The sequence below is a fragment of the Pongo abelii genome, chromosome 5 (genome assembly GCF_028885655.2).
Source record: "Pongo abelii isolate AG06213 chromosome 5, NHGRI_mPonAbe1-v2.0_pri, whole genome shotgun sequence".
Classification (NCBI taxonomy): Eukaryota; Metazoa; Chordata; class Mammalia; order Primates; family Hominidae; genus Pongo; species Pongo abelii.
Window position 1 is genome coordinate 167,295,407 of NC_071990.2, and position 24,887 is coordinate 167,320,293.

Sequence of the window (24,887 nt, forward strand, 5' to 3'; positions counted from 1 at the left end):
GGGTTATGTGGAAACTCGATTTTTAACATTTTAGGGAAAGGTTAAAAACTTTTCCAAAGTGACTGCATCATTTTGCAACCCCACGATGTATAAGGGTTGTAATTACTTCACATCCTCACCAAATTTCTTATTGTCTATCTTGTTTATTTCAGCCATCCCAGTGGGTGTGAAGTGGTATGTCACTGTGGTTTTGATTTGCATTTTTCCAATAACTAATGATGTTGAACACCTTTTCATGAGTTTACTGGCCATTTATGTATCTTCTTTGGAGAAAGTTCTATTCAAACCCTTTGTCAATTTTTTAATGAGGTTATATGTCTGTGAGAGCTCTGTATATATTTTGAATATGAGTCCTTTATCACATAAAGGATTTGTAGATATTTCCTCCCCATCTATGAGCTGGCTTTTTATTTTTTGATGGGTTCCTTTAATTCACAAAGGATTTTAATTTTAATGAAGTTTGTCTTATTTATTCTCTTGTTGCTTGTGGCATTGTTGTCATAGCTAAGAAGTAATTGCAGACCCCACGGTCACTTGGGCCAGTTTTCTGCTAAAATGCCATCTCATCCATCAGAGGTGTTTATCACTGTCCATCAGCCTTTGTCCCTTCCCTTGCCCTACGTTTTTTCATTGCTGTTGCCATCGCCTGACACTTTACATAACTATTGCAGGTTAATCATCTGTCTTTCTACTCAAGAACACACACTCTTTGACAGCAGGGTTTTAAATTCCTGTTGTGCATGGCTGGATGCCTAGTGGCTGGGATAGAGTGAGGCTTGTTACGTATTCCCCACAGCTGAGGAAATGATAGGCAGAGAAAAGAGAAGGCAACTGGCACACAGGCAGAGCTGCAGCACACAATGCCACCTCCTATGAAGCAAGGAAATTGGGCAGCTGGGCTTCTGCTAAACACATTGGAGGAATGCAAAAGAAGCCAAAAAAAAAAAAAATGCAAAAGAAGCCAAAAAAAAAAAAAAAACAAAGACAAAACAGACATCATTGTTAAAGACCATGTGTCCAAGGAAGACTTTGTGAATTGAAAATTATTTTACAAATAACAGTAAGTATCCTGGCAGAAGATAGAGACATCCCTGCTGTGATGGTGAATTTCACACATCAACTTGACTGGACTACAGGTGCCCAGATATTTGGTTAAATATTATTTTGGGTGTGCCTGTGAGGGTGCCTCTGGATGAGATTAATGTTTGAATGAGTAATGTCTTTATCAGCTCAGACTGCTGTAACAAAAACACCACAAACAAAGTGGCTCATCAATTACAGAAATACATTTCTCATGGCTCCATTGGCTGGAAACCACAGGTCAGGACACCATCATGGTCTAGTGCCAGGGAAGGTCCACTTCTGGATTGCAGACATCTGACCTCTCCCTCTATCCTCACATGACAGAAATAGAGTGAACTAACTCTGTGGCCTGCTCTTATGAGCTGTATTCCCATGACATAATTACCTTCCTAATGCTTCTCCTCCAAATACCATCGCACTGGGGATAATAGTTCAGCAAATGAATCTTTTTCAAAGGGATCACAAACACTCAGACCCTAACAGGTAGAACAAGTAATGCAGGTTGCCATCCCATGTGCTGGGCCCCAGCCAGTCTGTTAAAGGCCTTGATAGAACAAAAGGAGGAGCAGGAGACAGACAATCTGCTCTCTGCTGCAGCTCAGACATCACTCTTTTCTGGCTCTTGGACTGAAAATCACAACATTGGCTCTCTGACTCTTGGGCCTTTGGACTCAGATTAGAACTTCTCCCAGCAGCTTTCCTGGGGCTCCAGTTCACAGATGGCAGATCATGAGACTCCTCAGCCCTTGTGACTGTGTGAGCCAATTCTTTATAATAAATCTCACTCTGTCTCTCTCCAGAGATCACAGACAATATATATAGAGAGAGAGTAAGAGAAAGCTAATACACCTGGTTAGATCCAAATGGACCATGAAGGTTGATATGATTTGGCTGTGTCCCCACCCAAATCTCATCTTGAATTGTAACTCCCACAATTCCCACACGTTGTGGGAGGAACCCGGTGGGAGGTTATTGAATTATGGGGGCAGATCTTTCCTGTGCTGTTCTTGTGATAGTGAATGAGTCTCACAAGATCTGATGGTTTTAAAAACAGGAGTTCCCTGGAAAAGCTCTCTCTTTGCCTGCTGCCATCTATGTAAGACGTGACTTGCTCCTCCTTGCAGTCTGCCATGATTGTGAGGCCTCCTCAGGCATGTGGAACTGTGAGTCCATTAAACCTTTTCCTGTATAAATTACTCAGTCTTGGGTATGTCTTCATTAGCAACGTGAAAACAGACTAATGCAAATTTAATAGGCTGTTGAATCATTGGATAAGTGTAGCACTTTTCTTCTGAAGGAAAAGCAACTCTTACAAAAAAATTAGCAATTCCTTTCCTGAGGAAAAATTAGCCACTGATTATACATGAATAATAGCACCTTGTTGTGACTCAATACTGTAATGCATGTACTTACATATTAACTCCACAGTAAATTCTGTGTCATTCCCATTGCGTAATCACCTGTCACCAGCTTCACGTTAAATAAATCGCTAAGCTACTAGAACCAAGAATGGGAGAGGCAGAATTGTCTACACCCATATAGCAAATATAGAATTCACTGGTCTCGAATGCAAGTGTAAAAAAAAATTAACTATTTTTCTAGAACTGTATTTAATTTGCCTTGAATTCCTAATTTCTCTAATTTGCTTTGAATTCCTAATTTATCTAATGTAAGAAACAATTCAGTCATCATGTTCAGGTAAATTCTCTAAACTCACTGCTTCTTGAATTCATTTAGGTTTTTAAATCATTTAAAAGCCTTTTCCCACATTCTTCTCCCACCTGAGTTTTGGGTGTGAGTTCGGGGAGGTTGGAGGTTGGAGTAAGTAAGGACCCTTGCTCTGTTGTGCTGCCCACATGACTGCCATTGTAAGGCCCTCGCTGGCTCTGGCCTCTGCCATCTGTCCTCACTGATGTACTCTGCATCAGCCTATGCTTATCTGGGCCAGTGTTCACTGAGGCAGCGTGACCCCGTTTGACCTGAAACCCATGGCATTGGGGCCATGAAGAACTGGACCCCATGTCATAACCATGAGTTGGTTCCCTTTGGGGCCACTGCCTGCACAGAGCTGACTGTCAGACTTGGTGCACCTGGTCACCTCTGCTCTTGGTCATTTCTGTCCCCTGCCATGTTGGACTATTCATGATGTTTGGGATGTACCACAGGCTCTGAGCTTTAGGACAAAAGCAGGCACAAGGACCCTCTGGGTTAGTCTGTGCACCTGCTCTGGGGGTTTTCTCTCCTGCCTTTCTAACCCCACGGTTCCCACCTTGGGTGAGAGCAGGGCTGGGCCTCTTTTTGGAGACAGCCTGTTGTGAATTGCCTTCTTTCTCACATTCCTTCCTTCCTCAGTTCAGGCAACCCTCAGTCCTGGGGGCTCCTGAAAACATCTTGATTAAGCCAGATTGTTAGCTTGTAAATACGAAAACTTCTCCCAATACTTCATCTACTGTGAATTTCCAAATTATATTTTGAGAAGGAAAAGTGGAATGCTATTTGTTTCTTTCTCTTAGACTTCCTACTCTTGCACTCATCCAGGCAAGGAGTGAAGAGGAGCATTGCTCATTGGAACGCGATGCTTTGGGACGAGGATCCTGAGGGATAACTTGAATGTTTTATGTGCCTTACTTTAGTCAAGATGCAGCCTTTACAAATAGGCACTGAAGCAAGGAGCATTTCAGGACATCATAGAGCTTACAGATGGAGTCTCAGAGCCTTGGTGGGCTCAGGTCCATACCCCTACACCCTCATTTACCAGCTACTGAACCGCTCTGCGTTTCATTTTTCTGATTTTTAAAAGAGGGGCCCTATTACACGTTAAGTCATAGAATTGTTGTGAGATTGAGTTCGGATGAGTAGGACTCAAGAGTGCCTGCAAATAGTAAGTGCTCAATAGATGTTAACCTCTATTATTTCCGCCTGGGCGGGGTGCACATCACAGCCCCATTTCATCATGCAGGGGGGTCAAGGGAGCACATTCAGGGGGCACATCACTGACCAGCAGAAACAGGCTCTCGAGTAGAGGAGATTCTCAAATTTATGTTTTCAAGAATGAATTGACCAAACAGAAATCAGAGTGAAGTCACTCCAGTAGAGAGAATTGTATGTGACATTCTCTAAAGGACATGGGATGCTCAAGGAATGGTGTGACTTCCCCAGGACTGAGCCACAGGCCACGGGAGGTAGGAGGTCACCTGAGTGCCAGCTGAGGCACTTCAGCAACGTGTTATTCTGTAGTAAGGAAGGGCCCCGTAGCAGGCTGCTGGCACTTTTCTCAGAGGAGAATGTCAAGAATACTGCAGGTGCCTTAGCCAAATTATATTTTAAAGCAATTTAAAAAGATGAGGTTCAGCATGAGGAGGCATGATAGCCTTCTTCAATTAACTGGAAGATTGTCAGGTGCAAAAGAAGTGGACTTCTCTGTGTGGCTGCAAGCTCAGAACTAGCATGTTGGAATAAAAATCATAAAGCAACAGGTTTCAGCTCAACTTTGGATAGAACTTCCTGGCAACTACAATTGTCAACCACTGGCCTGGTTTGCCTCACGGTAGAATGTTTTCCAACGCAGGAGTGGTTTGTTGAAGGGGCATCTATCAGAAATGGCAAGTAAGGGATTTTGCATTGGCTGATGGGAGATTGTACCCATGACCTCTGAGTCCAATCCCTAACATTCCTGATTTCACAGGCATAATCCAGTTATGCAGGAGACTTAGGTAACAGGGTGGTCTGATACTTTGCTTTTTTTGATAATGCAAAGTAAAGCAGGTAAACATTTTCTTAATGTATATGAGTATGTTTGTGTACCTTAGTCATTCTGTATGTTAAAATGTTTGAATCTGTTTTCTTTTTAATGACTACTTACCATGCTGTAAGGTCATCCTTTTGAGCAGGAGTTCTAATTAGTGTCATAGACATCAAAAAAGCTAGACGTTATCTGAATATATACAACTACCAGCTAAGAATTTGGAAGTTGATATTTCAAATAAATTCCTGATTTTATTTTCTAGTCACTATCTTTGCTCTTCACTGTCGAGGAAATGTCTAGATCTGCCGTGGGAGGCGTCTTTTTATTTCTGATAGTGGGCGAAGGGTGTAGGAGAGGAAAAAGCTGTAGACATGCAGGGGCATGCTTCTGTTTGGTTTCTTTCTCATCAAGCTTAGTTTCCTCTTATAAGAATGGAATCAATTGCGGGTTTTTGAAATTAAAAATTGTAATTAAATATCTGAGATCTTCAGGTCTTTAAATGTGTGCTTTCTCTTCCACACTGCAGTAACTACGATCATGAAAGTAGTACTTACGGAAAGGCACAAGTGCACAGGAATCCATAGCTAAGTGACTTTGTCTTTGGCAAGATGAAGGTGTGAGGGCCAACCCTACAGAAACATGAAATCCTGTCCTCTGCTTCTAATCTTTTCTCCTTCCATTCTTTCCTTCCACACACTAAGTGCCTAATAAATGCTTGTTGAATAAATGTTTGTTTGGTAAGTGTTGCTTTTGAGGATTCTTCTTACATTAGGAAATACATGTGATGGAGAAATTTTACTCTCCTCAACACTGTTGCATTACAGTTGATGGAAAAATCAAAGGTATGCACAGTTAAGATGAGGATTCAAATTCAGATCAGCTTTACAGAGTGCCAATCTGCAACTTGAATTACTAAATAACTTTATGGATATATTAGCTCATGAAATTTATTTTTAGCACAGCATTTTGTTTCACAGGAAATGAATATTTAACAAAAATCCTGTCTACCATATGTATAGTGCTATGCATCCGGAGGGCATTCCAATAGTAAGAGTTTGGTATTGGAGAAGAATTCCTTTTCCTTCTAATTCACAAGGCTGTGGACACTCATATGTTTAAGCCTCTCACATTTAGCTGTAATATGCTTAAGGTTAGAGAGGATCAGGGGATAAAATTTAACTTTTTGGTCTTACATATTTATCATTTGCCTACTCATGTGATGGTAAGCAGAGATAGTCAAAATAAAAACATAATTTCTTTACCCAGAGTTTTAAAGATAAGACCATGAGTATACTTATCACCGTACACAGTATGTGAGGTTTTAGCCCTGAATGTGTTCTTTCCTACAGCAGAAAGAATCCCAACACGTACACATAGACACACATGCACCACTGTTTTGCCCAGCACTTCTCTTTTCAGGAGGGTGTGCTTTTAGTGAGTGTGCATTTGCGTTGTTGCCGCAAAGACTCTGAGGGCCAGGGAAGCTCCCGGGGGAGCCTGCGGGTTGGCACTCAGGGATGCTGGCTCAGTAACCTGAAGCCATCACTGCAGCACCACGGGCTCCCTACACAGTATCTGAATCTTTAAAATTACAGAATGGACTTAGAGTTAGTAAATCATAACATTTTAACACTTTATGTTGTCTTGTGCTGTCTGCTAGAAAATGGGTGAAGCAAACACAACATGTTAATTCAATGTAAACTTGGTGTTCTCTAGGCAAACAAGGCCTGGAGTGTTTTCAAATGACCTTTTGTGAAATGTCTATTATCTTCCCCACAAATGAGAGCAAGTGATATACATGAAAGATATTTTAAAAACTCTGTATTCAATTATTCACACCAAAGGATATCCATTAAAATTATGAACATTTCTAAATATATTTCATGTATCATACATATATATACTTTATGTGTATAATTACATATCAACAAAAGAATTCTTGCTGCTTTAACCATGTAAGTAAAACAAAGATTTTGCAATATAACACTCATATATGCATATATACTGGCTGTTTGAATTATGAATTTATTTACAACTTGCCTAGATTATAATAAATGATTACTGTTCTATTATACAAACATAACAGTAAATGTTTTTAAATACAAAGACTGCAAATGAATACATGAAAAAATTACACACATGTACAATATTTATAATTTATAAATGCAAAGTTAAGACCTCTTTAAATTATTGCACTTGCGCATTTTACAAAGATTTTTGTCATACATATAAAATCATTTTTTAAAATTTACTAACATCAACTATGATAAAGTTAGATACTGTTAACTTGAAATTCTTTCTCCTTCCAATAGAGAGCCTATTAAAATTCTGGACACAGGTTCATTGACTCTACAAGTCAGTTCTTTATGAGCATTGTATTTTTGATGGCATATAACCTGTGTTACTCTCCAGTAGTTTTTGGTCTGCAAGATTATCAACAGCAAACTCTTAGATGCCTTAGCTACGTATGGATGTAGGATCTCTTTTGTTCATTTGTTCATGTAAAGAAAGCCATCTTGTCTTTTCAGAAAGAATGAAGATGCTGCATTTGTACAAATTTTGGTAACTATTTCAGTGTGTTGGGCAAGCATGTAATTTCAAATAGATAAGGGCATTGTACAGAAACACCTTCTCTGGGTAAATCTATTACACTCTCAACTTGCACACGAAATGAACACATAGCATATACACCATACAACAGATCATACGGAAAATAATATTCCTACATGTCATTTATATAGGCTATTGGAGATACAGCATAGGACTGGGTATTAAGGTGACTAAAGAAAAAGACAAAGGCTGTAACACCCATGATATAATATTTCAGTTGGGCTAGAGTATTAGATAATACACTTTTAGAACTTAACTTACAGTAGAAACAAAACCCTTCTGCTTAAACTTCTGCAAATACACAGTACCTCAAAAACATCAGAGGAAAACCGAAATGTGTAAACTGACTTCCCTACTTAGTAAGCCCTGGATTCAGCTGTAAGTTTCTGCCTTGGTCCTGAGGTGACATTATCCTTTGCCTCACAGGGCCACACCTGGCCCTGTGTGCCATTGATTAGTTTTCTCACACTTGCAAGAAAGAGCAGGTAGGCTCTGTACAGCTTTGCAAGCCCTGCTCTCCACTGCTGGGTTGAGAAGAGAAACATCAAGTGAGGACAGCATTGCTTCTTCGGATGTTAAATGTGTTTCTTGGGTAACACTAATGTCTTTCTCTTTGTTCTAGCTTCTTAATTTAGAACCAGCACACTGTTGACACTTTTTAATTTTTTCTTGCTATTTTTATCATATAAAATGCATCCAATGCTACAGACAACCAAAATATTCCGTTGGAAAAAAGACAAAAAAGTGTGCACTGCATTGGATATTACTAATTTAAACAACATAAATGGTTAAAGAAGTCAGCAAAATGTGTATTGGCTAAATACTTATGTACATGTAAAAATCTCATGGCCATGCGCTGAAAGCATGGGGAAACTATAACGGATGACATACTTGGCTGATTTACATTTTACATAATTTAAAAATCAGATCAATACTTGCAATAGAAGAGATCCTCTATAGTGACTAAATGAATATAGTCTTTAAAGAATTAAATCCTAAATAAAATCTGCAAAGTGTAGAAAGCAAACATATGTTTGAAATATGTAAAGAGAGAAGTGATTTTAAAAATCATGCTTAGGTACCTGAAACCCCCAAAAATCACATCATAACCAATGTCACGGTTCTCTGAAGTTCTTGCCGAAAAGACTGACTCTGAACAGTTCACTGGTTATAGTCACCAGGGTATATGTCAATGAAGTCAAATAAAGGACAGAAATCTGATGAGGAGAGAATGGTCCTATTCATTCAACTTGATAAAATGAATTGTGCGTTCCTGTAAATATTTTCAATTATACTTAAGCAAGAAAAGCAAAATAATAAATACATGAATGAAGAAGTAAAATTGCAGTATTTAAAATAAAGGCACAGGCCAAGGCAGGTGAATAATTTAGTCCTATTAAAGCTCAAACCTTGAGTTAAAAGACCAGAAACACAACACCCAAACCTAAACCTATTAAAAAACCCAGGTATCTAAGGATTTATGCATCTATTTATATCCTGTACAAACATGTCTCATATACACAAATATACCAATAAAGAAAAATTAACTGAGATTATACAAAATGAAAAAAAATCTAAAAAGCATGCCAAAAAAGAAGAAATCTAGTATTGAACACATCTAGTTTCCAATTAGTTGCTTTTGCTGTGGTGAGAACGAGTCACCTGGGGCACCACTGTAAACATCTGTACCTTCCTTTTCCATTGAAGAGTCAGGAATGGGAAGGATTGTGTCTAATATTTTGGTCTCTTTTGCAAGATGGGTTTTTCATACACCTCTTAGAGAGAAGTACAGCCGGGAAATGGACCAGAGTCTCTGCCCTATTAATAGGGCTATTTTTTAGAATTAGTTACCACATCCATTGTATTTCCTTTGACCCTTTTCTGATTTATTAATTCACATTGCCCGAATTCAATATTTCATGTTATTGGCAGGCATTTATGTTTCCAAGGACATTTTTAGCTAAAAAACATATTCACTGTGTCCAAAAAGATAATGGAATAATTGCATATGACCATAAAACTTGTCTATTATAAACCAACATAACCAATATAAGTGTCTGCAAATTGAATATCCTACATATGCTCATGGCGGGTTACTAAATTTATACTGGGTGGAAAATTTGGCACAATACCAATACGACCTTAATAGGAACTCATCAAAGCTGTTGTTAGTAAAAACCATCTCTTGGCTTCTGGTGTCACACTGTTCTTTTAAGAAAAGATCTGGGAAAAAGACAAGAAACATAACCCAAAAGTCTGTCTCCTAAACATCTGACAAAATACAAAAATACTCCTAACTGCATGTTTTCCAAAACAAATCATTAACTAAATATCACTGCATCCCGGGTCCTTTTATTTTAGGTAAATCTGTGATTGCCAAGTAAATCTTACACATGGTAAAAGCAATATTGACAGTTTATATCAGAATACAGTCTTTTGTTCAAGCTGTGCTTCTATTATGACAATATTTCACAAGAAATTAACCAACCAGTAAATCCAATCACATTCCTTTGGGAAACTGTTCTAAATAGAGATTACATAATACACTTGACTATAATAAATTAAGAGATTTTCTGTAATAACCTAAAAATGTAAATGTAGCCATGAGATTCCTACCTCCATAATTATTTTCTATATTAAAAAACAGAATTCATACATTCTTTTAAAATTCTTGTAATTAAACAATAATCTTCAATAATATATCCCTTCCTGAAATTCCGTCTCCAAGTGAAATTAGATAACTAAACTAACTTTTGTGACTAAAGCTGTATTTGTTAGACTCCAGCTTCATAAATTTGTATGCAGAAAAATATGTATCTTGTTCATATTCAATTATATGAATACACTAATACAAAAATGACGCTTTCTTGTCAACTGTCAAGTGATATGCATTTTCCATCAAGAAAAATCATCGTTCTTAAAGAATGGGAGAATGGGGCTGATTTATATTTTTTCCTACATGTTTGCTTCTCTCTTCCTCTCTTTCCTTCTGTCTCTTGTGTGTGTGTATGTGTACGTATTATATATACACATATGTATATGTTTACATACATGAGTGTGCATCCTATATACATCTATGTGTGTGTTCTACATATATTACATCCATCCATATATATATGTGTGTGTATATATCTAGCCACAGTGGTATTTCTCTCTCTTTTGCTATTACATTTTACCCCATAGTGTATAATGAAAATAGCAAATGGAGCTCCACATAGGGAAGATGGCAACTTTCAGAAGCCCACAAGAAAACTGAACACATAGTGTTAATTTTAAAATAAGAACAATGTTTATGTAGAGCCAACTCTGCTACAACATAAATAAACCATGTTGTAGAAGCCTCTGATTTAATTTTGCACAAACCAGGCTCATATGAACAAAATGCCTATGGTAGTAAATATGTAGAAGCATATTTTTCTATTTTATTAAAAGTGATATTCCAGTTTCCTGCCACATGAAAAGTGAATAAGTTATTTGTTATGATTGGCCTGTCACTTCCTGAGTGAGCTGTCTAATTCAGGTTTGGAGGTTACTGAGCCACTGTGCTAAAAATCTTTAAATTATTAATATGTGCCAGAAGTGACTGCTTTATAATCTTTGTAGGAAGGGGTACAGAGTATTACTTTTGTATTTTTTAAAACACTTACATTGTATAGTAATACTGGTCAACCAAAAAGCTGTATAGAAGAAACCATCGAAACCCACAGGCTTCTATGGAGTGATTTGATCCGTGAGAAGAGTAAAGAGAACAGAAAGAAGGTCCAACATGATTGTACTACTTTCTGCTCTGTTTCTGTGCTATGGACAGAAAGCTCATGAAATATGACAGTGCAGCATGTGGAAAGAGATACATGAGAGATGACTGCAGCAGATCAGAGTAAAATTACAAAATACACATTTTATGGTTTGATGTTTAAAAGAGAAATGTATGGTATTTTAATTAAACAATGTTTAAAATAAACTTTTCATTGTGAATGAGAGTCTAAAATTCTGCAATGACACAAAGTGAAAATATAAAGGAATCATTATGAAAAATGTACCCTTTATATCCATAAGACTTGTCCATTAAAAAAATTACAATGCCTTGCTTTTATTTTGTTCTTTATGCAAAGGGTTCAGTAAAACTGCCAAGACAACAACAAAAACAATTTTAAAAACTGACATCTTTTGAACTGCTACTTGGAGTTCTGAGATTATTGTAACGTATACCTCATCTCCTCTCAAAAGGACAGGAAGTCTACTTCTTTTAGTGTTAAATTTATTGATCTCAGCCCTTTAGTTTGAACTTAAAGAATTATGTTTAGTCTAACTAAATTCATGAAGCTCTGAAATAAGAGTCTGACATTTTGCCATCATTTCTTACTCTGTAACCTCAATGACATTTGTCCTGAGGCTGTGGACTACAATTCAAGTTAATTACAAGTAGGTCATACATGAACATTCACCATTCACAATAGTAATGTGTAAAAATTCCTATTTATATCCAACAACATCAAAACAACATTGATGTTAAAGCCCAAGTACAATACCATAATAGTACCATTTTAAATCCTTATTAGAAAGATACAATGGAAAAGTACCCCTTCTGAATAATTTTTGTCCATTTCCTTTAAGGCCTCAGCAATATTAGCCTATTAGAAAAGGCTGGTTTGCAAGTCAAATGGAGTCACTTCGCCAGCTGATTTCTGAACATGGGGGTGGTCCTGGTTGCTCAGTGTCTATGATGCCTCACAGAAGAGATTGGCAGGAAGTCCTCTGCTTGACTTATTTACTTTATGTTACCTTCTTGATGAGGTTTGCACCCCAATTACCAGGTGTAGGTTCCCCCCGCCCCCCCCCCAAAAAAAGGAAAAAAATGTCAAAGAAGCAAGATGAGGATCTGTAGGTGGGACAGTGTGTCGGGGTGACCAGTGCTCAATCTTCAGATGCAGCTGCCTTCTGAGCCACGGATGGGGATGAAATCCAGGTTGCAGTCTCCTCCCCTCGAATCACCTTCTCCCACTGACTGAGATTATCCCTAGGGATAAAAGATGCAGTTTCAGGGGAAGCTGAATAAAGGATTTCTGGACTTTGTCTTGAAAACTAACCAAATAGTCCTGTGGCACAGCTCTGCACAACGGCATTGTGTGGGGCCCTCCAACATGGTTACCAGCATGACGTGGCCAGGCAGGCTCCTGTGACGGCTGTTCAGGAAAGAGATTCAGAGGCGCCAGAGGGTCAGGGGCACCTTGGTCCATCCACTCTGGACCGCGAAAGCAGCAGAAATGCTAGGGCTCAGCATACATCCTTTCTTAGAAAGAAGGATTAACTTGAACAGGGAAAGAGCCCTAGGGTTTACTACTGAGGAATATGCGGGATCGTGCAAAGGAGGAGGTCCCAGAGCAGTAGGAACACTTGGTGACAACACAGACCTTCCTACTGAGAAATGTCGACAGTGCATCTCCCTCTTCATCATCATCCCTCATCATCCTTTAGATAAGCCTAGACCTCATCATCTTACACTTGTTCTTATCCTGAACAGTGTGTCATATGTACAAAGTCATCCTAAGTTACACCTGGCACAAACTTCTGAAATTTTCTTGTTAAAGTAAAACCGTGTTTGTGCTCTGGTAAGTCCTCACCCGAGGCAGTCTCATTTCTCGAGTCCTCTAATCTTTCTCTCTCAGTGTCTGTAGTTCAAGTGTCACAGGCATCGTAATCTTCTCTAACTGCGTGATCACAACCACTGCACAACCATCTTACTCTACATGGCTACCCCGGCAGAACTCTTAGCCAAACCACTGCACAACCATTTTACTCCACATGGCTACCCCGGCAGAGCTCTTAGCCAAACCACTGCACAACCATCTTACTCCACATGGCTAACCTGGCAGAGCTCTTGGCCACATTCCTGTGTAAAGTCACACGGGAATCTTGGCATTGGGAAATACAAAACTCCTATGAGACACAGTTTTAAAATTCTCTCAAATTTCTTTTGGCAAACATGCTAAGACACATTCAGATAGACAAAACCCTAAAATATAACTGAAAAGTGTGGCCCTTTTAACTTTTGTAACATATCATGAAGTATCATTTTTCCAGACCCTAGAGACTTCTGATATATTGGAAAAAGCCATACACTAATTTTGGTATGTTTCCTTGAACACGGATGATACATCATAAACTTTTTAAGTGTTAATAAGATTAAAATGGCCTTTAAGAGGTTATGTGGTCCAGCCAAGTATACTGAAGCAGGAAAGAGGCAGAGCTGCCCACACAGTGGACACCGTGTTCTCAGAGCTCCACAAGGAAGGCACCTCCAGAGCTCCCTACAGCGCTGGGCACGCACCTCCAGAGCTCCCTACAGTGCTTGGCACATGCAGTCAGCACTCATGCCCTGGCTTCCAAGTACCTGACATAAAACACACAGGATTTCTGGACAGGAAAGGACTTTTGAAGATTGCTTAGTATCGGTTTAAAGAACATCTTTGAATTTACATTGATATTCCACTTTCTCTTTAATTTTGCACGCACTTTTATAACCTAATTCCCTCAAGAATGATCTGGCCTCACACTCCATATTGCCCATTATGACTTAGGCCTTTGTAATAAGGTAAGATTTTAATAAACTAACCAGGGATTAAGGTCAATTAAGGATCAACGAAACAAGGTGGGATGCTACGTTTATCTCCACAGGAGCAAGGAGGAAGGATTAACCGTTTCTTAAATATTATATATATAAAATTTTTATTATTGCTTATTGGTCTTTCCTTGAAAAAAGTAGAAAAAAAATTTCAACAGCAGAAGATGAGAGTTATATTAAGTTTCTGGTTTTGTGTAAAACTCTCTGGCCAGTGTCTGTCCTCCGTCCTCGCACAGGGCATCCACTCCAACCCACCCCAGGCAGAGCTATGGCTAAGTAGTTAAAACATGACCTGGAGCCAATTCACCTAGAAAAGACTCAAACGCACAGCTGCTGGCTATAACCCTTTGACTTCCTCAGAGGGAATTTATAAAGTAAAATGAAAACCTTTAAAAATATCCAAGGTTCTTAACTGAGTTCACTCTTTAAAAAGGATAAGAATGGAATCGGGAGAAATATGAATCTAGAAGAGATAACGATGCTTAAATGTCTTTTTGGAAGGAGAAAAAGACTTAGAGAGGAAGTGGTTATCCAAAATTTAAGGTCCCCTTCTTCCATTTAAACAACAAACTGTGTGATCTAGTCAGCCTCTTCCTGCACAGGCATCCTCAAATGCACGGGCATCCTGCACAGGCATCCTCAATAGACACCACTGCCTTGTCTTTTTAAAAACAGCATTGGGCGGGTCTTCTGCAAAATAACAATAATAATAAAAACTTCTTCCTCCTTTTTGGTGTATGAAGGACTTGATATGAATAGACACTCTTCACATATACATAGTGTACTACACAGGGACGTATTGTGGCTGTACGAGTCATGAGAGCCAGGGGCCCCTCTTGCAGGACTGACTCCACGTGTCACTTAGCAGAATGAGGCAGTCTGGCCAAGGGCTTTCTATCCCAGGCCTGAGGACCTCCAGGGACAAGGTCCCTTCAGCACAGATGCAGCTCTCATAAGGCTTGAAACCAAGCTGGCCTTGCAAGAACCACACACGTGCCCTTTCTAAAAGAAAGACCTGGTACCCCACCCAGACTGAACGTGGGCGTTAAAAAAGCGAGAAGGGTCTCCCACACCGAGACAGAGGCCCTCCCAGTCACTCGGTCATCTGGGCCCTGACTGTGTCTGGCCCCAGCCCCCAGCCTGTTCCCACTGTCCCTCTCTTCAGAGTGTGGCCAGAACAAGTTACCCACGCACCCAAGGTGCCTGAGGCTCGTCTTTGAGGAGAACTGAACCAAAGGGGAGAAGTCACGACTCTGGGGAAGCCAGGTAAGGAGGCCCCGAGCCCCTGAGCACAACAACTCCACACCTAGACAAACACACAGACCACAACACACTAGTGGAGTACAAAAATCCTATACAGATCTCAGTGTTGTTAGAAACAATATTATTACAGCTTGAACCATAGTACATACCTGCATGCTTTCAGAAGAGGCTCCGTGGGAGGGAGGATCTGGGTAAGGGTTGTATAGCAGGGAATGGCCACGGCATTGTAGAACCCAAGCTGCCTCCGTGCAAAAACCACGGACAAGAAACAGAAGTGCACATTAGCAATTCTAGTGATATTTATATTTCTTAAGTGAATGTTCTGTTTCTGAGGCCTAATTATAAAATTACATGTTCTAGTTTTGCTGTATGTGACATTTGGGTTCCATGAATACTATTATAGACTGTATTTTAAAATGCATTAAAATGGATTCTAGAAATGAAACACATGAAGATTCAAAACACATTACAAAGGTTAATACCTACTGAAATCTAAGACCCAAGTACATTAAATGACATTCCGCTAATAGATCAGTCAGTTGATCATTCAAGTCCTGTGTTATCTCCAGTCACCTTTAGTGCTTTCTTGCAGACACTTCAACGTAAAGCCTGCTATTCTTTCATATGTATGGCTCTTTCCGCCCTTGTGCTCAGGTTTACAGCAGTGCTGCTTGTCTGCTACTCTTGGCTTTGCTGCCTTGTGTGGTGTCCCAATATTTTACTCATCCTCCCAGCCCTCTTATTTGAACTAAAATAGTCATTGGTTTTATCATAGCTCTTCCCATTTACTGTTTCTTCAATATATCACATTTCAAAGTTTAAAAATCTGTAGTATTTTAAACAATACATAAAGAATATTTTATTAGGAATTCTGGGTCACTGTGCAAATAAGACTGGCCTACTAAAGTCCAGATGTGAAAGATATGTGACTATCAGCAAGATAATACAGCTTGTCTAGTCATAAGTCACTGGCCAGTGGCTGCATCATGTACAAGACAAATAGCTCTCCAGATGAGGTGACCCCAAATCACAGCTTACCAATTTCTCTAAAGTACTGAACTTCAGTGATATGCATCGAAGCACACAGAAGGATCAAATTTATGTGGTTCCTTTTTGCTTTCTCCTGTTATAAAGTCTATCGTCATAGCACTCTTACTAGAATAGCGCCTGTGTTATTTCCATTTTTAACTTTATGGCTCATGCAGAGACTTTCTTATTCTAATATTGAGAAGATGTCATGGGGCAGAAGATCCCAGAAAAGATATTAATTATTAGAAATCAGAGTATTTCATTATTATGGCAAATAATTTCACAGTCATCAATTATTTAGAAGCAATATGGTTGGTAAAATATGAACTGATCATAGAAATTTTTCTTTAAACCTTTATTAGGCTGTAAATGAAAATCAAACTATTCTAAAACAAACTATTATCTTAATTAAAAACACTAGAGCAAAACCCATATGCTGACAGCGTCAATGAGAAACTTCCAGCTATACCATGCATTCCGTTGGGATGACTGTTAACTACTGGGAAGGAAAGAAATTGTAGATCCCTATCTTAAATAATACAACAAGATACACTCCAAACAAGTTAATCAATCAAATGGAAAGTAATCAAGAAGACACTAAAGAAAATATAGGCAAATATATTTACTCTCAAGATGGGAAAGAACTTCTCAAATACAATATGAAAAGCAGACACCAAACAGGAATGACTAACAGCTGTGACTCCATATATGGGAAAATTCCATGAACAGTGGTAAAATGCGACAAAAACTGCAAAATACACCTGCAGTAAACACGACAGGTATTCAGGATCCGCTTCAAATCAACAGGGACAAGTGACTATGCCATCAGAAAACCCAGCCAGGGATGTAAGTGGAGGCGATGGCCATTCATTCAGCCTCTTTGTTATGCTGGTGCCCTCTGTGAACTGTGGACTTGCCTAAATTTTGTATAAATCAATTTTAAATAAAGTAGGGAAATTTGAGAACTTATCAAAAACCACCATCCTGTGGACTTTTTGAAACATTTTCTAAACTTATCTGTATCATAATTATTTGCCCACAACTAACTTCCTTGTTATGCCATTAGAAGATGAGACAGTTAACGAAAGCCCTACTCTCAGAAATACATGACACCACACATACACACATGCAAAACTAGCGAGGCACAAGACCTCTCAAAACATTCGAAAGCAAACATAAATTATGTAGTATGACCTGAAAACAGGATAATTAACATCAATTTATGTTGAGACAAAACGCAAAATGTACTAAAATACTAAGCATTATTTGTCAGAAAAAAACGAACCTGAATCAAAATCTATAATGTAACTCTCCAAAAATATCTTTGTTTAGCCAATGACAAAATACTTTCTGCTTGTTAAAAATAAAACAATTCAAATTCATCCACCCCCCCATTTCAAGTCAGAAAAGAAAGCCTATTTACTGCAATGGCAGCTGTAGAAAGGATTCATGACCAAGGTAGTATGAATTCTTTCAGTCCACAGAGATTTCCTAACCTTGTCTTACTCCACCTAAATGGAGAAGGTTTCAAGTGGTTCTAGCTTCTGTCCTCTGAGCACTAAGTCCTTCCAGTCCACAAGGCAGCCAGACCCTCAGGATTCCTCACTGTGGCTTTTAGCCTTGGGACCAAAATCAGTGATTGGAGTTGGCCAACAAACCCAGATTAAGAGTATAAACTCTTTTAGAGTCTACTTTCCTGAGTGTCTTAGCAAGTGAAGGCTCATTTGAGTAGATGATTATTCAGGGTAAACAGTTTTTCTTTTTCTAGTTCTCAATCTTGTAAGATAAATTTCTGAAGTTTCTATATTAATCACCAGATCTGCCCAGAATAACCCATTCCCTTAACATAATATATGATGATATATGCTTTCCATTCATGTATGATTTTATGCCCACCTTAAACTATCTGGCTTTAGCAATTACAATTTACTTTAATAATTCATACCTGGCCTTGGGGGACTTCATCCTTCTTGTCTCTGTCCATCATAGGAATAGGCTGTATTCCCAATTTCTTCATTTCATCACCCTAAGTTGAATGGGAGAAAATCATGCTTTCTCAAATTTCAAATTGCTATACTATTTTGATATTATTGAATTATTCCATTTATTAATTTTCTTCAAAACAAATAATGTTTTAACCCAAGAAAAATATATCAAAATAATGAAAAACTTAATGTATCATTATTTTGTACTTTATCCTGATTTTCTCCACTACTGAATTACCAGAAACCCAGCCATCATTACTGGTTTCATTTTGTGGAAGTTAGTAAATAAATGTTATAATAAGAGGAGATACAGTAAACAGTGAGGAGAAATAACAATAACAAGATATGGAATAACCTCCAGGCCCTTCTCTCTTTCAAATGATCTTCAAAGTGCATGGAACTCAGTGAAGTTTGGCTTTCCAGAGGAATATTTACAGAGGAAGATGAACAACACCAGTCGGCTAAAATGTGCTAGTAAAGACGCAGTACAACAAACTACACATATCATCTAATTTACAATTATAGGTAATAGTTACTAAAAATTCACTGTTAGTTACTAAAGATTCACTTACAGTTTTAGGTAATAGTTACTAAAGATTCACTATGATGCAGGCACTGAGCTAAGTAATTTGTAAATATTATTTCATTTAATCCTCATGAAATACTCTAGGATATGCTGTTCCCATTTTAAAGATTTTAGAAATTATCTTTTTATTTATTTGTTAAAGGTAAAACTTGTTACAATCTTCTTCCTTAAGATTTCCTAATATTTTTCCTAACTTCCCACTCTTCCCTCATATTCTTTATTATTTTAGTAACGTTAGTCATGTTTTTAGAAATCAGAAGTACAGCCTAGAAACTTCCCAGACTTGCTAAAATAGGGTCTACAAACAAACTACTATAACCATAATTAGGTATTTTTATAAACAGGACCAAAGCACTTGTCCTGACAAAGCAAAGCCACTTCAAGCATAGCTGCTGTTCCATTGTTACCACTTTAAATTTAAAATCAGTGGTCTCAAACTTTTTGCTTCTCTATCCAAAGTGAGTGAGACATACTAAGTCCCTTGCTCTCAAAGACTTGACAAGTCCAACAAGGAAACAGCTTTTTAAACAAACGATTTGAATATGTACTCAAAACAAAAATGCTAAAAAGGAAAAGAACCCAGTGCTACGGACCATGCCTCTAATGGAGAGCTGAGCCCATCTGAGGCTTTCACAGAATGCAGAGGGCAGGAGCATGCTCCAGGCAGAGACTGCAGGGAACAAAGACCTAAATGGCAGCTAGTGGCTGAGACAGGGAATATGCCTGCAGAGACAGTGGGCAGGGGGCCAGCCACGTGGGGCTCTCCACATGGAGGTCTTGATTTTGGTCTGTATTACAACAAGAGGATCAGAAGCAGGGTACGGATGGAATCGAATTATTATCATCCCTATCTCATAAACTGGCCTGAGGTTAAATACCAAGTGCCAAAGCAGAATTTTAATCTCAAGCAACGTGGCACCAAAGACCACATTATTAATTACTTTTGCACAAATTCTAAAAGGTAATGGCAAAGAATTCGGTTAGAAAGTTGCAGTACTCAAGGCATGAGTTGGTGATGATCTGAAGAGGGGAATGATCGTGAGGATGGAGAGAAGAGACAGGACTTTATAGATACTGGGACCAACTGTGAGGACTTGGTGAATATATTCCTGCTTCTTCCTGTGGACTACTGAGGTTGGTGAAGGCTGCACCTAAGAGCATGCAGAGAGCTGAATCATTATCTGTGGACTGAATAACCAGTGAATAATATAAAGGAAAAACATCTCCATTACATATTGGTCACATTTTGGCATTAAATTTTCCAGCTTTTAATCCTGCACCTTCCTTTTGCTTTAAGTTGTCATTTAATGGCTGCACGTTTTCTACATTCATCTAGAATATAGAAATCATATTACAGTCTATAGTTATGCCTTTCTCACAGCAATCCTGTACCTACACAAAACGTGCATTTTTAGTATGGGATAAAAAGATATTTCACAAACAGTGCAAGGTTTTTGCTCCTGCTGTCACAGCTGCAGTGATGGCTTCATGAATTTCCTTTTCTTTTTTTGCAGTGATCCTTACACGGGATTCATTTATATTAAAATGTCAGCAACCACAGCTGCAGACTTCAATCTAGGGAACGTATCAAGCAACTCAACTTTTTCTTGTCATGACATGACTTTTCTCTGCTTCTTGGGAGCACTTCCAGCATCCTAGAGTAACTCTGTATAGGTGCTATGGTGTTATGGAGGACTTACGGTATTGCACTAAACACAACGAAAAATATGCAAGAACCACAAGAGATCACTTTTTACTGTGATACACAATTTACTGGAGAGATGAATTGCTCAGAGACGATTAGCATCACAGAGTGTTTTAAACACAGCATTTTAAGTGGATACTTGTAACACTTGAGCTCACCACAACAGCAAAAGGAGGTTGCTGCAAAATTATTACAGTACTGCCATATGTACTGCAGTTAACTTTACGCAGTTACGATTTAACACGGCATCTGTTTACATTTCTCTCCACAGTCTATAAGTGTGTATATAAGTTTTGATAAATTTTAGCTTATCATAGATTTTTGTGTATTTTATGGTAGTAAATGATAAAATTGACTAGTATCTACATATATTTTATGCACTTATGGCATACCTAAATTAAATTTTTTTATATTTCTAGGATATGTTGTTCTGTATTTTTGTCATAAATCTCCAAAAATATCTTCCAATATATTTATTGAAAAATATCTACATATAAGTGGATCCACACGGTTCAAACCCGTGTTGTTCAAGGGTCAACTGTGCATCGAAATCAATCTTCCTACTTGAGTCTGATGGTAACTAGGTTCTGACACATACACAATAAAATAAAGAAAAAGCTCATGCGAGACCACGCATATGCGATGTATAAAGCATTCTGGAGAAATCATGCCAGGAGTATAATCAACTCAAGGTCTGTGATCCTCATACAGTAAACATGCTTTGGCTTCATTATTATGAAATAATTCAACATGATAAACTTTTCCCACTAAACTTGTGGCTGAATGATTTGCTGTTTATGTTTTACATACATTCTTCTGTATGAATGAGATATACGATTGAATTATCAGCTGCTTTGTCCTCCAAATTTACTTTTATTTCTTCAAACCAGAAGAGGTACTCAAAAGATTTATAGCTTTCTTCATAGAGTAATTTTTGAATATGCAAAGGCCTAGGTATTCATGACTCATTCGGATCGGAGAATGATATTCTACTTACTTACACACAATTCCATCAGCACATTGGGTGGCACAATGCACATTACTGATAAATTAGATAAGTCAGTCAAGAAAAGGTGTTAATAAAAGTCATTTACGAGTTGTTTCAGGAGTATTATGAATGAATATTCCACACATTCTGCAGAACACACAATTTGCAGGTGAGCTATTGGTTATATTTACATATTCTCAATGTCTATGGTGCAAAACAATTATTCTCCTGAATTTTTAACTGCAGGTGGCTATATCCTGCATTATGGGACCCTCTGAGTACTTTGTCCGGTGCCTGTCTAAAGTAGATGGCCAGTGATGTTTACTGAATGAATGAACAGAAGATCAACTGTTAAATAACTGTTATACCACTGTTCAGTGAATAAGTTCCTAAACTCTTTCAGTTGAGCTCAGAGAATTAGACACACATGTAAGTAGTAAGTAAAAGAGTGATCATTCTCTCTTTGTATTTGCATAAGTGCTAAATCCTTCAGTATGTGATTCACCACAGTTTTCTGAAATAACTGTCAACATGAACAACTAAAGTATTCTTAGCAATTTATCCACACATTTAATTTCTCCTCACTATCTATGTCAATATAAGAATCAAGGACATACCTCAGCCCAGAATTCTGCATATATATCGTTTGCCGTCAATTTTGTAACGGGCCACAGTTTTGTCACAGAACAAAGGTCACAGGCAGTCATCATCAAACCAATTACACGGTCTCTAGAACACAACAATGTAAGACTGGTCAGCATAGCATTTGCACATTTATAGTAACGACTAGAAAGACTTCTGTATTTCAGGAGTGAAGTCTAAGTATGTATTACTTCATTAAAGAGCACACAGAAGTGACAGCCAGGACAGTAAAATGGAATTAAATATTAGTGTCATTTTCATCATAAGAACAAGAGTCACCTCTATCACAAGTCCCATGAGGAGTGCATCATATGTTCCTGTTGCCTCAGTGCTACTGAAGAAATCAAATATAATGTAGGCTTTGGCTAGGCTGTCATCTAAATCCCCTGGTACATTTTTATGGCTATGGACCAGGCTTTCATTTTCATTGAGAAAATCTATCCCAATGATAGATTTTCTCTTAAGAGAAATCTTAAGAGAAAATCTATCCCAATCCTTTCATTTTATATTAGCAAAGTCTGAGGTGCACAGAAACGAAATGACTTTTCTAAAGGGACAGGAATTTGTGGCAAGGCCAGAGGAGGAGGTAGCTGTGCAACCTGGTTCCTCGCTCTCCCCGTGCAAGTGTGTGAGCTGGATGCAGCCTCCAAACATGTGCTTCTCATTAGCAGACATTTCTTTTCAACACCAGCCTTTCAACCGAAATGACTTTTCCCTTTTCAGCTGCTTGCATTCATAACTATGTGCTCCATGTCTGACTTTATTTTCTAAATATGCCTTGCTTTAATCTTTCCTCTTGAAGAAAAATAATAACTTTAAAAAAATCAAAGACATATCCCCTACAATTTGAATAGATTCGGTCTTGTGATATGTGGCTACCCTAAGTGAAGTCTCTACTTAACAGAATAATTAAGTGGTAGTAATTGAGAAAGTTTAATGTACAACTTTAGCTTTTGTAAAGCAAATTACATAATTTTAAAAGACAAATTATCAGCAAGGATATAAAAGTGTGTAATGAGTGAGACAATGCTCTTATTTCTAGCTCCTATCTCAATTCGAATGAGTTTAAGCAATCCCCTGCTGTTAACCACCGCCTTACCTCTTCTAGGACCACATTCTCCAACTGCGGGCACGGTCCTGCCCTAGCTCCAGAGCCTGTCTTGACCCGGGCAGACAGCACATTAGGAGCATCTATCTGTCAATTTGGCAGAGACTCTGCTCTAGTAGTGCTCTTAGCACATCTTAGCTCAAGCTAAGATGTTTGGATACCTGGAATACCCTGATTCTTATGACACCATCAATCACAGAGTTCTTTATTTCTCATCAGCTCGCTTCCTTTATCCCATTTAAGGAATCATCAGTTTTACTACCTTACTTTTTGTAAGGGCACATTTCAAGAGGGTATCAGTTCTCTTACAGGTTAGACTAAATCACTTTACAAACATTGGTTAGATTTATGCATACCTTTCCTGTAACCCCAAACAGATTCTATGTGAAGATCCAAATCCCTTACAGTGGTCGGGGAAACTATAAGATTTTCTTAATGTGGTAGTTTCTAAGAACTTTGTTTCTTGAAGAATATTTATTTTTGGATTTGGACTTCTAAAGTAATGAATATATGACCTTTTTTTTCAACAGGTAAATTCGTTTAAACACAAATCGAATGTGAAAAACTACCATTTACAAATATTTCATATGTTTAAAATAATTCAATCTCATTAATTTATATTCACCAAAATAATCAACGTATATCATGGTGAAATAATCTAATAAGGTTTATCTCAAAAAACTTTCAAAAATCTGTAAAACAAAAGAAATGTCAATAGAATTGGGCATTATAAAACACATGAAAGCAATTTTCTCACTGGAAATTATTCCCAACATAAAGTTGCCAATATAAGGACTGAAAGGATTATAAAACAGTTATTTAGATTTTACTGTCAAAATTACTTAGACAAAGCACAAAAAATAATACAGATTAGAAATTTGGCATCAAATGTCTTTAATAAATGTAATTACTCATTTTGTACTCCCAATTCCAAACCAGTTAGATGGCCATGGCTATACAGAAATATTAATTGGGATCAACATTTTATTTCTATCCATGAATGGAATGTAGAACTGACTGCTAACTGGGGTAGACGCTTAACTCCAAATGTGCTTTAATAACCAATTGTGAAAGGGATCATGTTCATGCTAAGCCTACTCTTGGTGTGAGCTCATATAACCTAGTCACTAAAAACAATGAAGGAGGAGCCCAATACAATGCCTATGATAAAACAATTCTTAGTCACATAATTTCAGAAGGTTTAACTACATTCATTTATCCTCAAAAGTTGTGAATGCCTATATGTATCAGGCAGTTACAGCAAAGAACCAAACAGACCCTTTTCTCAGAGTAATAATGTTCTAGTAGGGCAAGGCAGACAGTCAACAGGCCAAAACTTTCATGAAACAAGTGCTGGGTAAAAATCAATAAATCAATAAATCAATCGATAAATAAATAGAGGCTACCACGTGAAGATCTGAGAGGAAGGTCCAGCAGAGAGGAGCGCACGTGAAGTCCTAATGTAGAAACAAGCAAGGCAGGTTTGAGGAACAAAAAGAAACGCCATTCTGGCTGCAACAC

The 24,887-nt window shown here is 38.0% G+C and overlaps 1 protein-coding gene across 3 annotated transcripts in view; it reads right to left on the bottom strand.

Moving 5' to 3' along the window:
- Window positions 1-6,632: 6,632 nt before the first annotated feature.
- PDE10A (phosphodiesterase 10A) overlaps window positions 6,633-24,887 on the bottom strand; it is a 335,868-nt gene continuing 317,613 nt past the window's right edge. For all 3 annotated transcript variants that reach the window (XM_024248249.3, XM_063725083.1, XM_063725084.1), the window contains 4 exons: window positions 22,234-22,345; window positions 18,298-18,378; window positions 15,473-15,561; window positions 6,633-12,455 (listed from right to left, as the gene is read on the bottom strand). In XM_024248249.3, the coding sequence (XP_024104017.3) occupies window positions 12,353-12,455; window positions 15,473-15,561; window positions 18,298-18,378; window positions 22,234-22,345 (385 nt within the window). In that variant the 3' untranslated portion in view covers window positions 6,633-12,352. The remainder of the gene's footprint in view (window positions 12,456-15,472; window positions 15,562-18,297; window positions 18,379-22,233; window positions 22,346-24,887) is intronic.